The sequence below is a fragment of the Rousettus aegyptiacus genome, unplaced genomic scaffold, assembly GCF_014176215.1.
Source record: "Rousettus aegyptiacus isolate mRouAeg1 unplaced genomic scaffold, mRouAeg1.p scaffold_m13_p_12, whole genome shotgun sequence".
In the NCBI taxonomy this organism is placed as follows: Eukaryota; Metazoa; Chordata; class Mammalia; order Chiroptera; family Pteropodidae; genus Rousettus; species Rousettus aegyptiacus.
This window is the reverse complement of record NW_023416287.1, coordinates 15,402,832-15,416,014: the sequence shown is the minus strand read 5'-3', so window position 1 is coordinate 15,416,014 and position 13,183 is coordinate 15,402,832. Positions and strand designations below refer to the sequence as shown.

Here is a 13,183-nt window from a genome sequence, read left to right as displayed (position 1 = left end):
CCCAACTAGTATTCTTTATTAAGCTTTTGGGGTTTATAATTTCTTTGATTAGTACTGAAGTGACAGTCATCTCACTTTATTATAATTCCTATTTATTATAATAACTGGACTGCCACACTCAGAAAAGAACAATAGAGACTCATTCAAAGAAGTATAATGCATATTTTCTGTCCTCAAATAATTATAGTTGGAGAGGAGGTGTAGGATGAATACTTTTTAGTTGTAAATAAAAATTGACTGTTACAGAACAATGCAGTGCTTTGACAGAAACCTCTCTTAAATCATGTGTGAACAGAATTTGAAAGAAGGATCAGAGAAGACCTTGTAGAAAAAAGGGTACTTGAAGTTGACCTTGAACAAGATGTTCTAATCCAGTGAGTACTGTGGTTAGAAATACTGGGGTGGAGAAGTGTTTGGGGCTCAACAAGAGCAGAAACATAGGATCAAGAATGGAAAGAGAGGATGAGATCAAAGTCTGTCTAAGAGCCTTGACTTGGAAGGTGAGGAATGATATTTAAGGGGTCAGGGATGACAGTCCTTGCAGGTTTTTCTTTTCTTTTTTAACGTATATTTTTTTAATTGAAGTATAAAATACATACCAGAAAGTACTTAAAATAATTGTACACCTTGATAAACTTTCACAAGTGAATACACCTGAGTTACCAGCACTCAAATCAAGAAAAAGAACAGAATGTTGCTAGAACCCCAGTTGTGTCCTCTCCTAGTCCCCTGACCTCTTTTCCTGACCCCACAAACATACACACAAGGGTAACTTATTCTGGCTTCTCACACCACAGATTGGTTCTGCCTATTTTTGAACTTCGGTGAGGAAATAATATAGCTTCTTTGGCCCAACCCAATAATGGATTTTGGATAGGGCCCAGATGGAGGTATCTCTTTAAAGTTTCCCAGACGATCTAATGTGTAGCTAGGGAAAGGTAGGCACAAAGAAATGACCTGGGGAAAGGACAGCAGAGGAAATGCTGATCTGAAGGGAAAATTTATGTGCAGATAGCACAAGACCTGGTCAAATTACTTGCTTTTACAAGAGGGACACAGGAGAAGCACCATGATAAATTGCCAGGAGATTATAAATTAGAGAGTAATAATAATAAAACAAGTGATAATTATTATATGTATTACATAAAGTGATCAGTTTAAACACATTAACTTGTTTAATCTTCAGTGACCCTGTAAGTTAGGTACTATTATTATCTTCATTTTACAAATGAGCACCCTATAGAGAGGAGTGAGGTAGGGAAATATAAAACAGAGGTAAAAGGCCATGAGAGAGTAAATGATTTTATTTTGTTTTGGAATTAGTCTGTATAATTAACTAGTCAGCTTACTTTAACTGTTATGGTAACAAAGAACCCAAAAATCTAAGTGGCTTAACACAAAGGTTTTTTCTTTCTCATACTACGTGGCCTTCTTGGGTTGATGACCCAAGATGTGGGCTGCTCCAGGTGATCACTGGGTCTTAGGATAATGGCGCAGCTCTTACCTGGGACTTGTGGATTTTGTAGTGGATGGCAGGCAGAATTATGAGACGGCTCTTAAAATTCCTTACTGCAAGTGGCACTTCTGCTTACATTTCACTGGTTGAAGCAAGTTACATGGGCAGGTCTGATAGCAATAGCATGGCAGTGTATGTAACCCTCCCACAGGAATGGGTGGCACTTATTTGGATCAGTAATACGATGTAGCACAACAATGCGGTCATATTCCCCAACGAAGCTTAGCTACCAGGGAACAGAGAGGGCCTGCTGAGGGGCTGAGTCCCAGGAAAGAAAGGCCTGAAGGAGAAAGGAGTAGGGTCTGAGGATCCAGCTTGGGCGATGTGGCAGTGAACAAAGGTAGGGGTTTTTTTGCTGTCATTTGTTCGTTTTAATTTTAAGACTTTTAAAAATATTCAACATTTTTTGACTATTTAATAGGTTCACATAGTTTAAAATTTAAGACCCGAAAGGACACAAAAGAGAAAGATTTCCCTCTGCCCTATCTTGTGATACTTCCTTTATGCAGATGTAACTGATGGTATCACTTTCTTGGATAGAGGATTTTTAAAATCGCATTTACAGAAACATATGTTGTGTGTGTGTGTTTATATATATACATACATACATAAATATATGTATATATGTATACATTCCTCCCTCTTTTTAAATACAAATGGTAGCATCTGTACTGCTTTAAAGTACCTTGTCTTTTTTTTCACTTAATGTATAGTTCTTTTTTCAGTTGCTTAGATTCTAGTAGTTATGTAGATTCTACATAATTTATTTTGCCAATTCCCAGTTAATACACATTTAGGTTGTAGATTTCCAGTTTTGTATTATCACAAAGATGTGATGAGTCAATTTGCTGATAGATCATTTTGCACATATGTAGGTATGCTTATATAATAAATACACTAGTTATGGATTTGCTGAGTCAAAGGACATATACATTTGAATTTAATTATTTTTAAGGAACTATTTTTTATAAGCACTATGTTTTTTGCATAGGAAATATAGTCATATAATATCAAATTCAAAAAGCACAAAGGAATCATTGGTAAAACGTGAATCTCCTAAGCTTTGCTGGTGAAAATGACTGAGATCATTGTAATGGATTACGTTATTGGTTCAGGTATCTGCTACCCCTCCTGTGGAAGGATTATTTTTTTTCTTCACCCCTCAGTTCTTCTCTAAAACAGTCATAGTTTCCAACTTCTTGTGAAACTAAATTTAAATTATGGCTTAGGAAGATTAGAAAGGCTGAGGTCACAGCAAGGATATGGAGCAGGTCTTTCTCAAACAAACTGTTTTGCTAGATTTATATACTGTCTTTCCTTGGACATGTATAGCATGCCACAGTGCTAAAACACCAGTTCTGAAATTTCACAAACTGTATATGGAACCTAGACGATATTTTTTCCTAGAGCACTGTTAAAACAGTGGACTCCAAAATCAAGCTTTTTATTACAATTTTCATAAGCCGTTTTTGGTGGGGTTCTTCTTAATTCCACTCTTTAACTAGAAGAGCAGATTGGGTGAACCAACCCTAAAAAAAGAGTGGAGAGAACTGCGATGGAATTCAGTGATCTCCCTTTGTGACATACCACTACATCTTGATGTCCACACTATACTTGCTTTTGCAGTATCTTTAAATTTCCACTTGTCAGCAACCAGAAGCGTGCAGCAGAAGTCTGAATCCTAGGTGCGTTGAGAAGATTGGCTTCATGGATAGGTCGTTTATTATGGAAATCGTTTTGTCTTTTGCTTAACACGGCTACTAGGAGATCGACTACGAGTGTGTGTGTTACTTTGGATGGTAGAATTGTGTCCTGGTTATGTGGCAGGGCTTCGATATGCTGAGCTTGAATCTCAACTCTTAGATTTTTATCTGTGTCCTTGGACAAATTATGTGACCTCTTTTTCCCCTCATGTCTAAATTGTTGATGATGCTGTTACAGGATTTGTTGTGAAGATTAAATGGGGTTATGCCTGAAAGGCTCTCAGCACAGTTCCTGGCATTGAGTAATGTTCTCAATGAATCTTAGCTATTATTCTTGTAGTATTGAATTTGCATTTGTGTCGATTGGGGTGGTTGGTAGTATTTTGTTTATGTATTTAATACAAGAGTACAAGAGAGAGAAACTTTACAGTTTTTATAGCAAAAAAACCTACATTTCGTTCTTATAGTGATTTTCTAAACTATTATTTTAGCTAATTTTCGACTAACAAAAGTTGTAAACGTGATAAACTCCTCACACCACTTCCCTTAGTACCGTAATCAAAAGCAGGACATTGACATCAGCACAGTACTACATAGTAGCTAGGCTGCAGATCTTCCTTAGAACTCATCGGTCATCCCGCCAGTGTTCTTCGTTCTGTGATCCAGTACCTCGCACTTACTTGTTATGTCACCCTAGTCCGCTCCAGTCGATGAGAGTTCTTCAGTCTTTCTTCATCTTTTATGAACTTGACATTTTTTGAAAAGTACTGAGCACTTATTTTAAAAATGTCCCTCATTTTGGGTTTGTGTGGTGTTTTTGAGCATTAGAATAAGCTTATGCGTTTTGGAAAGAACACCACAGAAATGGTAGGTCCTTAGTGCATCGTATGAGAGTTTTCAACGATGTTGATGTCTTATCACTGATGAAGTTAATCTTGATCACTTGGTTAAGGTGCCAGGTTTTGCCTATAAATTTATTGTCTTGCCTTTCGTGGTTGATTAATATCTTGGGGGAGATATTTTCAGGCTGCAGATACTCTGCTTTTCTTTAAGTTTTTGCCTACTAATTTTAGCATCCCTTTTTGGATCTTGTCTGCAGCAATTATTTAGGGTTGTGCCTAATGATGATTTTCTCTTTTCCTTTTTTCCTTCTACCTTTAGCAAATGGAATCTTCTGTAAGGAAGAACAGTCCTTTCTCCCTCATATATTTACTCATTGAATTATTTATATGTATCAGTGTGGATCATGAATATTTATTTTATGAGTTAAAGTCCAATACTATCATAATTTATTTTATTGTTAAAAGTGGTCCAGCTTTGATCATTAGGCGCTCCTTCAGTTTGACTCCTGTGTGCTTTCTAAAAGCCTCCAACCTTTTTTTGAACACGTTATTACTTTCTAGTACCACGAGACATTTCAGTCTTGTCTTATATTTCCCTTGCTTTAGTGCAGGGATCAACCACTTCTCCAAGAAGCCCGGGTTCCTTTTACTGGGAAATGGTATTTAGAAATCAAGACTTGGGTGCTAGGGTGCCCATTGCTACTGAGATATCTTTGCTGTAAGTCTCAGTGGAAAATATATATAAATTAATATTCATAAACATATTCCTCAGACTTAGGAAAATATATATGAATACTAACCCTCATATATAAAAACCCCTAAATATCTGTATCAGTCTGTAATGTGCATAAAAACCCAATGATTTATGCTCATACTTTTTATTCCATTTCAATACTATAGGGCTCATTTTAGCCTTTCCTTATCTGTAACTTTTCTCTAACAGTGAGATACTCAGGTCTCAGCTACCATCTATTTACTTACTTGTTAAATTCTGGTATGCATGTAAAATAGTTTCAGAATTACAAACCCATCCCTCTGTTGGGGTATTTACTGACACTTATGAACCAGATTACAGCATGTACTAACATTCATTAGCTAGATCCCAGCATTTATGCACAGTTCTTTTGTCTTCAGCCCTACAGCATCCATCCAAGATATTGCTTTCTAGTTACTTAGGTTAGTCCTTTTCTTCCCCACCCCCGTTAGTGTGATCCCATTACTCATTGGTAATGCAGACAGGACCATTTGTTAGTGTTTGTATTTCCTCTTGATTTCCATCCTCATCCCAGTTGGTTTTGTTCATTTGGGGCATATTTGAAGAGTGTGTGAAACATGACGGGGGTTCTCAGAACCACACAGAAAGACCTAGTCAGAGCATTGTCACTCCCTCTTTATTCCTGCTGTTCTGTTTTTATCCTTCCGTCTTTCCATCCCTCTCCTACTGATTCTTCCTTGATAACTAGTTAGTTTCTGGTTTCTCTTTCCTCATTTCTTTTAAACAAATGAGTAGATACATGTACTAGCATTTAAGATTTTTATTTTCTATACAGAAGTGATATATATATATATTCATGGTAAAACAATTTAGACTTTATAAAAATATGTAACTCATAATCACTGTTATCTGTTCTAGATATAAAAAATTTATACACTCAAATAAATACATAACATATAAGCAAATAAATACATATATAAATCAGATAAATGCATGTAAAATTTTTATTTATGCTAATATAAATTAAGTAATGGAATATATACGTTATATAAAATTTAATTATTTTTATTCACTCTGGCTTAAATATTTTGTATGGTTGATATTCATATTGAAATGCCTTTGTGTGTACTTTAAAATTCTTGGTCTACAGATTCAGCATTGTTCTGAGTGACTCATGGATAGTTTTTTTATTGAGTCAGCTGTAGTAAATGGAAATTTTACAAGACTTGGGACTCAGAATGTTAAATTTGTGCCTTGGTTCTTCTGATTATCAACTCCGATGGGAGTTTAAACAAATCATCTAGCATTTCTAAGCCTCAAATCCCTCATTTGCAAAAAAACTTCTAAAATGTCTGATAGGAGAAGACTGACCTGTTATTTTTATCACAATATAGGGTCACCTTAGGGGATTTAAACACGATACCAGGTCACTTTAGGGGAGATTATTGCTAGGAAGTGGTGATAGATGTATACTTAGATGTGATTTTATTTGTAGTACCTTGCAGAAGCTGGCTGGACTGCTGAAGGAAGAGTTGTGGGAGTGACCCAGCCTCGAAGAGTAGCTGCTGTTACAGTGAGTTTCTGGGGTTTTTTGTTTGTTTGTTTTCTTTTGTTTTAAATTGCAAAGACTTCATCTGTGTCTTCTATTTCAGTGACTTTTTTTTTGGTTCCTAAAAACCCCAAGGGAATACGATGATACTTCTTAAAAATTTAATTCTTCAGTTTAAAAAGAACTATGGTCCGATTATTTTTGTAAAATCAATACTCACGCATTATGAATTTTTAAGTAATAATCAAGCACAGAGAAGTCAAAACAAAAAATGAAAAAAATTTCCAAATCTCGCCGTCCAGCGAAAACATTGCAAACATTTATAAACATCATTTTAAGCTTCTCTTTTATGTTCACATAAAAACAAATGATTGGCTGGTTGGATAGAAATAATTTTATAAAAATGGGATCACAGTCATATATTTGCTTTTGTTGAATTTAACAAAAGAGGAAACTGAAGTGAAATGGGAGTATTACTGAATTTTGGGTAAAAATAACTGTTCACCGTAAGAGAATTTATTAAAGCTTAAAAACTAAGAAAAAAATTACAAAAAGCTTTAGGATGTTAGTTATTTTTCAAATTACATTATATAATTAGTTTCCTATTAAAAACTAAATTAGCACACTTATTCTCTCCACCTTTCCTCCATCCATTTGTTTTAGATGCAGTACTGTAATTATTATTTCTCGATTTAAAACTATATGTTCTTTTCTGTAATCATAACTCCTACAGGTATTTATTTTAATTCTAGTTTAAATAGTTTTAATGTTTATCACAAATTATTTCCATGGTTTGCCAACCTTGAATTGCTCATTTCTCTTTATTTCTTCATTAGCTGAATTTGATAAGCCCAAGGACATTTGATTGTGGTCTTTGTTAATATGAAGTTCTTGATTCCACTCGCTTTCCCTAGGAACTGTGCAGACCTTGTTCCACTGCCTTTTGGCATGGAGGATCACTGTACAGAGAAGTCTGAGGTCCAGTGGGCCTTTTTCCTTGCTAGCTTTCTGGCTTATTTTTTCAGCTTAAATGCTTATAAGATTCTTTTTGCACCAGGATATCTTAATGCTGGTTGTTCTGTCTCATTTTTTCTTAGGTATAGAAGAACTTTTAATATTCAGGTTCAAATCTCTTTATATTATGCAGATTTTCTTCTATTATATCTTGGCATACCTTTCTGTTCCATTTATTTTATTCTCTTCTACTAAGAGCATCAATTAAGTGTATATTAGATCTTCTTTGTTTATTTTTAGTAGTTATCACTATCATCTGCTCTTTTCTAGTTTGTTTTGTGAGATTTCTTCAAGCCTGTCCACATGTTCATGATCATTTTTAGTCAGATTTATTCTATTTTGGTTCTTTAATATCTCTATCTGGGTCTCATAATCACTTCTTTCAATGTTTTCTTTTTCTTTAATAAGTAGAGAAGTGAATATTTAGAATGGGAGGAGATATTATGTGATACATTACAAATTTTAAAAGCAGATACTACTACAAACATTTTTTAAAATCTAGAAAAATAAGTGTTTTTGTTAATTAACTGCCTGACATCTTTATGTAAATCTTTTTTCCTGCAATTTTTGGCTGCCTTTTCATTGATCACCTCTTCACGTGACAGTGATTTTTTTATTACTTTTGTAGAGAGAGAGTAGAGCACTATTTTAGTGTTACTCCTGCATGGTCGATTCTAATTTGCCTTTTATGATTGAAACTGTGGAAAAGTTTCTTTAACCTTGTAACTGGCTATTTATAGCATTGTATAAATTTTAGGGATTGTTCTCAAATTTGGGAAAAGCCTCTCTAGCATCTTTCATGTCCAGGCCGTGAGATTTGGAGACTGTTAGCAGACTGGCTTCTGATCTGTACATTTGAGACCTTGTTTCTCTTCAAATCCTCTGACTTTGCGTCTCTTCCTTAAGCTGTTTTTAGCTTAAGCTTATGATTTCTTTGAAACTGGATTTTTTTGGCTGAATTCTACTTCTGTTTCTTTGGGTAATAGTTTTAAAGTTTTTTAAACTCTTTTTTTTTTTTTTGCTCGTGTTTCTTTCCTTCTTTATTAGTCGGCTTTAATGTGATGGGCTTGTGTTAGTACTTTTAATGGCTGCAGAATTGTGAGGTTGTACTGGTCTGGATAATGTACAACCGCTCATCAAATCTCTTATTTTCCTTTGCTGGGGGATGAGGATGAGGATCTGGTAGTACACTCCTTGGTGATTTGAGAGGGCTCTAATTGTTCATGGTAAAATTCTCTGGGCTTTCTGATTTTGGATTTGCTGCTTGTTTTTGACCGTCTGCCTTCCTCAGCTTCCCCTCCCTTGTGATTCTTTGCTTTCAAAGTGGGTCCCCCATTGAGACATTTCCCATGCCTCCTGGGCCTGAACATAAGGCTGCTTTCTGTCTTCCTAATCTGAGGATTGCTAGTCCTGCCTTTTAGAGTGGTAACACGAAGGGAGCCAGCAACCCACTCTGCTGGTAAGGAGGTTGGTGCCTTTCTTCTATGTTCAGACCTCACAGTGTTTGGCAGCCGTCCTTCCTAGTTTTTTGTTTGGGTTCCTGTCTATCTCCTCCTTTCCTTGAAGATGGAGGTTTTGGTTGATAATATGTTTTATTTCTTTCGTTGTTTTAAATCAGCTCTGAGAGTGGCAAGTGGGGATGAAAATGCTTTTTTTGTATGTGTCATCTTTACCTGGACAAGACGTTAATTCTATTTCCCAGAGTTATTTTTGTACTGTGCTAATTACTGTGTAATGCTTTTTCCCAAATTGTCTTCAAGTTTGAAATTATTATTTTTCCCCTCTTTAATTCCCCTCCTCAGCTTCCACCCCTGACCTATGGATGTTGCTGGTTCCCCTTAAGAACTGGATCTCTGAAGGCAGGGTGTCTCCTCCCACACGCTCTTGGCCTGCACCTGGGGCCTGGCTCACATGGTGGTGCCCGGAGCCTGGTGCCCCAGGGTGGGGGTGGGACCAGCACACCCAGGACCTGGTTCGAGGCTCCACCTGGGGCGCGAACCCAGGACCTTCTGCGTGTAAAGTAAACGTGCTAACCACTACACTATGGAGCTACCCCCAAGTTTGAAATTATTGATAAACATTTTCCAAGTCTTATGTGTGTGTGTAAAAATGGAGTTAACAGTTTGAAAGTACATGATCTTTAATGTCACAAGATATGACTCAATTACTTAAAATTAGAGCAGTTTTTCCTATTTGTGGTTTGGAATCCCAGCTCTTAATTGGTGTGTGTTTTAGTTCCAAATTTATAGCCATGGATAATTTCTGTGAAGCCACATACTTTGTCTGGAAAGAACAAAAAGTGTGTAAATTAACCATGTAGTATTAATAGATCTGTCAAGTTTGAAATTCTACATCTCAAAAAGTACTTTGTGTGCTGACTGAAATTTGAAAACAATCTCTGAGCCTAAGAACAGATTGCATAAGCAGTTGCTTGATCTCTGTGAGAGGCAGTTACTAATGAGTATATTCGTTGGGCTCATATGCTTTGGGTTTGGCTTCAAGGCCAGTCTGTGTCTTGAGCTGTGATCCTGGACAAGCTCTAAATCAGTCATTTTAGTTTCTGTCTTTGTTAAAAGGAGGACATCTTGTCTATCTCATGGGCTGTGTGTGCATACTTAATGACATACAACTTGTGAAAGCTTGAAGCATAGTATTTGTAGGTAGTAGGTGCTCAGTGATTGATGTTTTTTCTTTTTACCTTTGTTTTCCTATATTTATTTGTTTCTGTCAAAAAGATAATATATATCCAGTCCAATTGATGAGGTTATTGGGAGTAGAACTTAATCAGTAGAGGTGGAAATCTATTAAAAAGCCAATAGAATATGACCTTTCAAATATTAATGTATGTGACCATAAATTAAATTTCTTAAAAAGTTTGAAAATAAAATACTTTTAATAGGAAATATATATAAATATTGAAATAATAGAACTAAATATGTTTGGTTTTTACCTTATAGACTTATAAAGTGATTAAATTTTTATGGAGAGGGTTAGTTTATTTATGCTCATTTTTATAAGCCTATCCACAACAACTCCTAGTATTTCTGTGTACACATTCTCCATTTGTACCATTTTCTGAGATTTATAGTATAATGATCTCTAGGGTTGAAATTGAAACAATAACAATAACAAAACTGTCCTGATGAAATACTGTTTATCAGGAAATATAACCTGCAGAGGTAGAGCAGTATAGGATGAATTTCTGGTTTCATAAGATGTTTTGAAAGACTACGTGGTGTATACTGGCTGTTGGATGATTGATTCTGTTTTGGCCTACCATGTCTGTAATTTCAAGTCATTAGGCAGAGCCACTTCTGATCCTCATCTGCTCTTTAGTTTCTTAAACACAGTTGGCCAGAGAGCTGCGTGCAGGGAGCCTCTGGGTTCCTCAGCCTGGGGCTGCTGTGGCCCAATGACTATAGCTGTAAACTCTGCTTTAGGACATCTCCTGTGCCGGCCCACATTCCAAACCCAGGACTCAGGCACTTGGGGAAGTTGCCTCACATGGGGGTAGGTGCGCCAGGTTCCCAGGAAACCTCTATGATATTGCTTCTTTTTGGGTCTTCTCATTTAGGTAGTTTATGTGATGGATGTCATACTCTTTATTTTCTTTTAAACTAAATTAAAAGCATTATTGTTCTTCCTCTTTTATCTTTATTCATTATTTCAAATATTTCTATTAATAAGGTAATAGTCTTTGATTTCATTCTTGGAGAGGTATGAGATTTTGTTGTTGAATTACTTTTTTCTTTCTTACACTCACTTTTTCTTGTCATATATCGGTGGGTGAAAATCTATCAATAGTTTATGGTCTTTATGCAACTTGTGAAAGCTTGAAGCATAGTACTTGTAGGCGGTAGGTGCTCAGTGATTGATGGTTTTTTTTTTTTTACCTCCCTTTTCCTATATTTATTTGTTTCTGTCCAAAAGGTAATATATATCCAGTCCAATTGATGAGGTTATTTTGTTTACTACTTTTACTTTATTATATTGAATTGTTTCCTTTGTTGATCTTCTCATCCACTCACCTGTCCTTTTTTTTACTTTTTAATCTGCAATCTTGTATTTATTTTCTCTTTTAATGGTTTTGGTACACTGTTGCAAATTGTTTTAGATGATCTCACTTTGGAAACATTCTTTTGCCTCCAAAGAGAAAATGAATTTAGCCCAGAATTAAATTTGATCATTTCTGTTCTCCTGGCTTCATGATTCAGAGGAAAGTGCTTTATTTCAAGGTATAAAGACATGAAAATTTGTCCCTAGTTGGTGTGCTAAAGAATAAAGGAAGGCTTTAGGAACAGAGTGAATCTTGTCATTTCTTCTACTTTCCTTTTTGTTTTGGCCACCAGGAAATTTAGAATTGAATTTGTAGCTCAACTTAAAAAATTGGCATATCTGTGTTTTTAAGTTTTTCTCATTGGCCTTGATCTTTTGAATTTTATCTGTCATTTATTTGATCCTCATATGTAACATCTTTATATGATTCTGTTTTTTTTATTACATATGTTCTTATAAGTTGCCTCAAGTTGATTATAGAATGAGGTAAGAGATATAAAGTTAATAAATTGCAAAGGTTATCACACCTTTTCTCTTACCACCTCCCCCTATTCCTTTCATTTTCTACCGTGTTCACATACTATTTAAAAAATAAGTGACCTTTAGATTTTCCATAGTATGTGCTCTGTGCAGTAATTTCTGTCTCTATTTTCAGCATGCTCTTTCTTCCCAAAGGTTGCAGGGAGAGTAGCTGATGAAAGGGGTGCGGTGCTGGGCCATGAGGTGGGCTACTGCATCCGCTTTGATGACTGCACTGACTCGCTGGCTACAAGAATTAAGGTGAAGTGCTCAAACTGTGGTAGATAAGGAAGAAGGTTATTTTGGGGGAATTGAAAACATGCGGCATCACTGCTGACAGGACACCGATACCGTGGTAGAAAGCGCATGAAATCATCCTGACCATCAGGGAATTGAGTCTTTCAAGGACCTTGGTTCTATGGATGGAGAGGTTGAGGACCTGGGAGGTTGAATGTTGCCTGACGTTATGTGCCTGTCGGTGTTAAAAGCAGGACTCAAAGCTATTTTTTCTTATGTGTGTTTTATTGTTTTTCCACTGGTCCACATAGCTGTCTAAATATAGAAACTTGTTTATAAAAGGCCTAAAAACACAGACAAGGTAATATAAATTATAAAGTGTAGAATTCACAAATGTTATTTTTCAGTTAGAACTTTCTTATTTTTGCATGATGATAGATTTTACATGTGTGTTCTTTGACCTAGTCACTAACATTCAAATAATTAACATCGAAATAGTAATCTGTGTACAGTCAACTCAGCAGAGCCTCTACTGGATACCACTATGCTGGAATCAAGGACTCATCAAATAGTACTCTATAACAGTGAACATGCTGTGATGAAATGAAAATTGGTTATTAGGATCTCAGCTAATCTCAGTTTGACTAGAGGAAAAGCAAAATTAACCATATGAGCTAAATAAACAATGTAGTAATTTATAAAAATATGGACCTTGTTTTCCCAATTTCAGTGATTTGTTACCTTTGAGATTCATTTGACTAGGTAAAGGTAATATTCTTTTGTATCATCAAATATGTTGAAACTAGTTAATTTTTAGATAAATTTCAGTGGATTATATAACCAAATGATTTTTTATTTTTTTAAATCAGTCATTAAAAAATCTTTGTTTTCCATCTGGTCATAATTTTAAGGTGCTCAGTTCTTAATTGGTGGTCTGTCGTTGGTGGCAGGCAGGTTCTCACTTTCACTCCAGTGTGACTGTGTGGCAGCTGGTACCAGGTCCAAGAGTAGTGTGATGAGAATTCATCCTGC

At 35.7% G+C, this 13,183-nt stretch overlaps 1 protein-coding gene across 3 annotated transcripts in view; it reads left to right on the top strand.

The window, feature by feature from the left end:
- DHX35 (DEAH-box helicase 35) overlaps positions 1–13,183 on the top strand; it is a 65,314-nt gene that overhangs the window by 9,134 nt on the left and 42,997 nt on the right. For 2 of the 3 annotated variants that reach the window (XM_016153307.2, XM_036229410.1), the window contains exons 4-5: positions 6,272–6,349; positions 12,071–12,175. In XM_016153307.2, coding sequence (XP_016008793.1) covers positions 6,272–6,349; positions 12,071–12,175 — 183 coding nt within the window. Of the gene's footprint in view, positions 1–6,271; positions 6,350–12,050; positions 12,176–13,183 lie in introns of all 3 variants that reach the window. The other variant, XM_036229411.1, reaches the window with a different exon arrangement.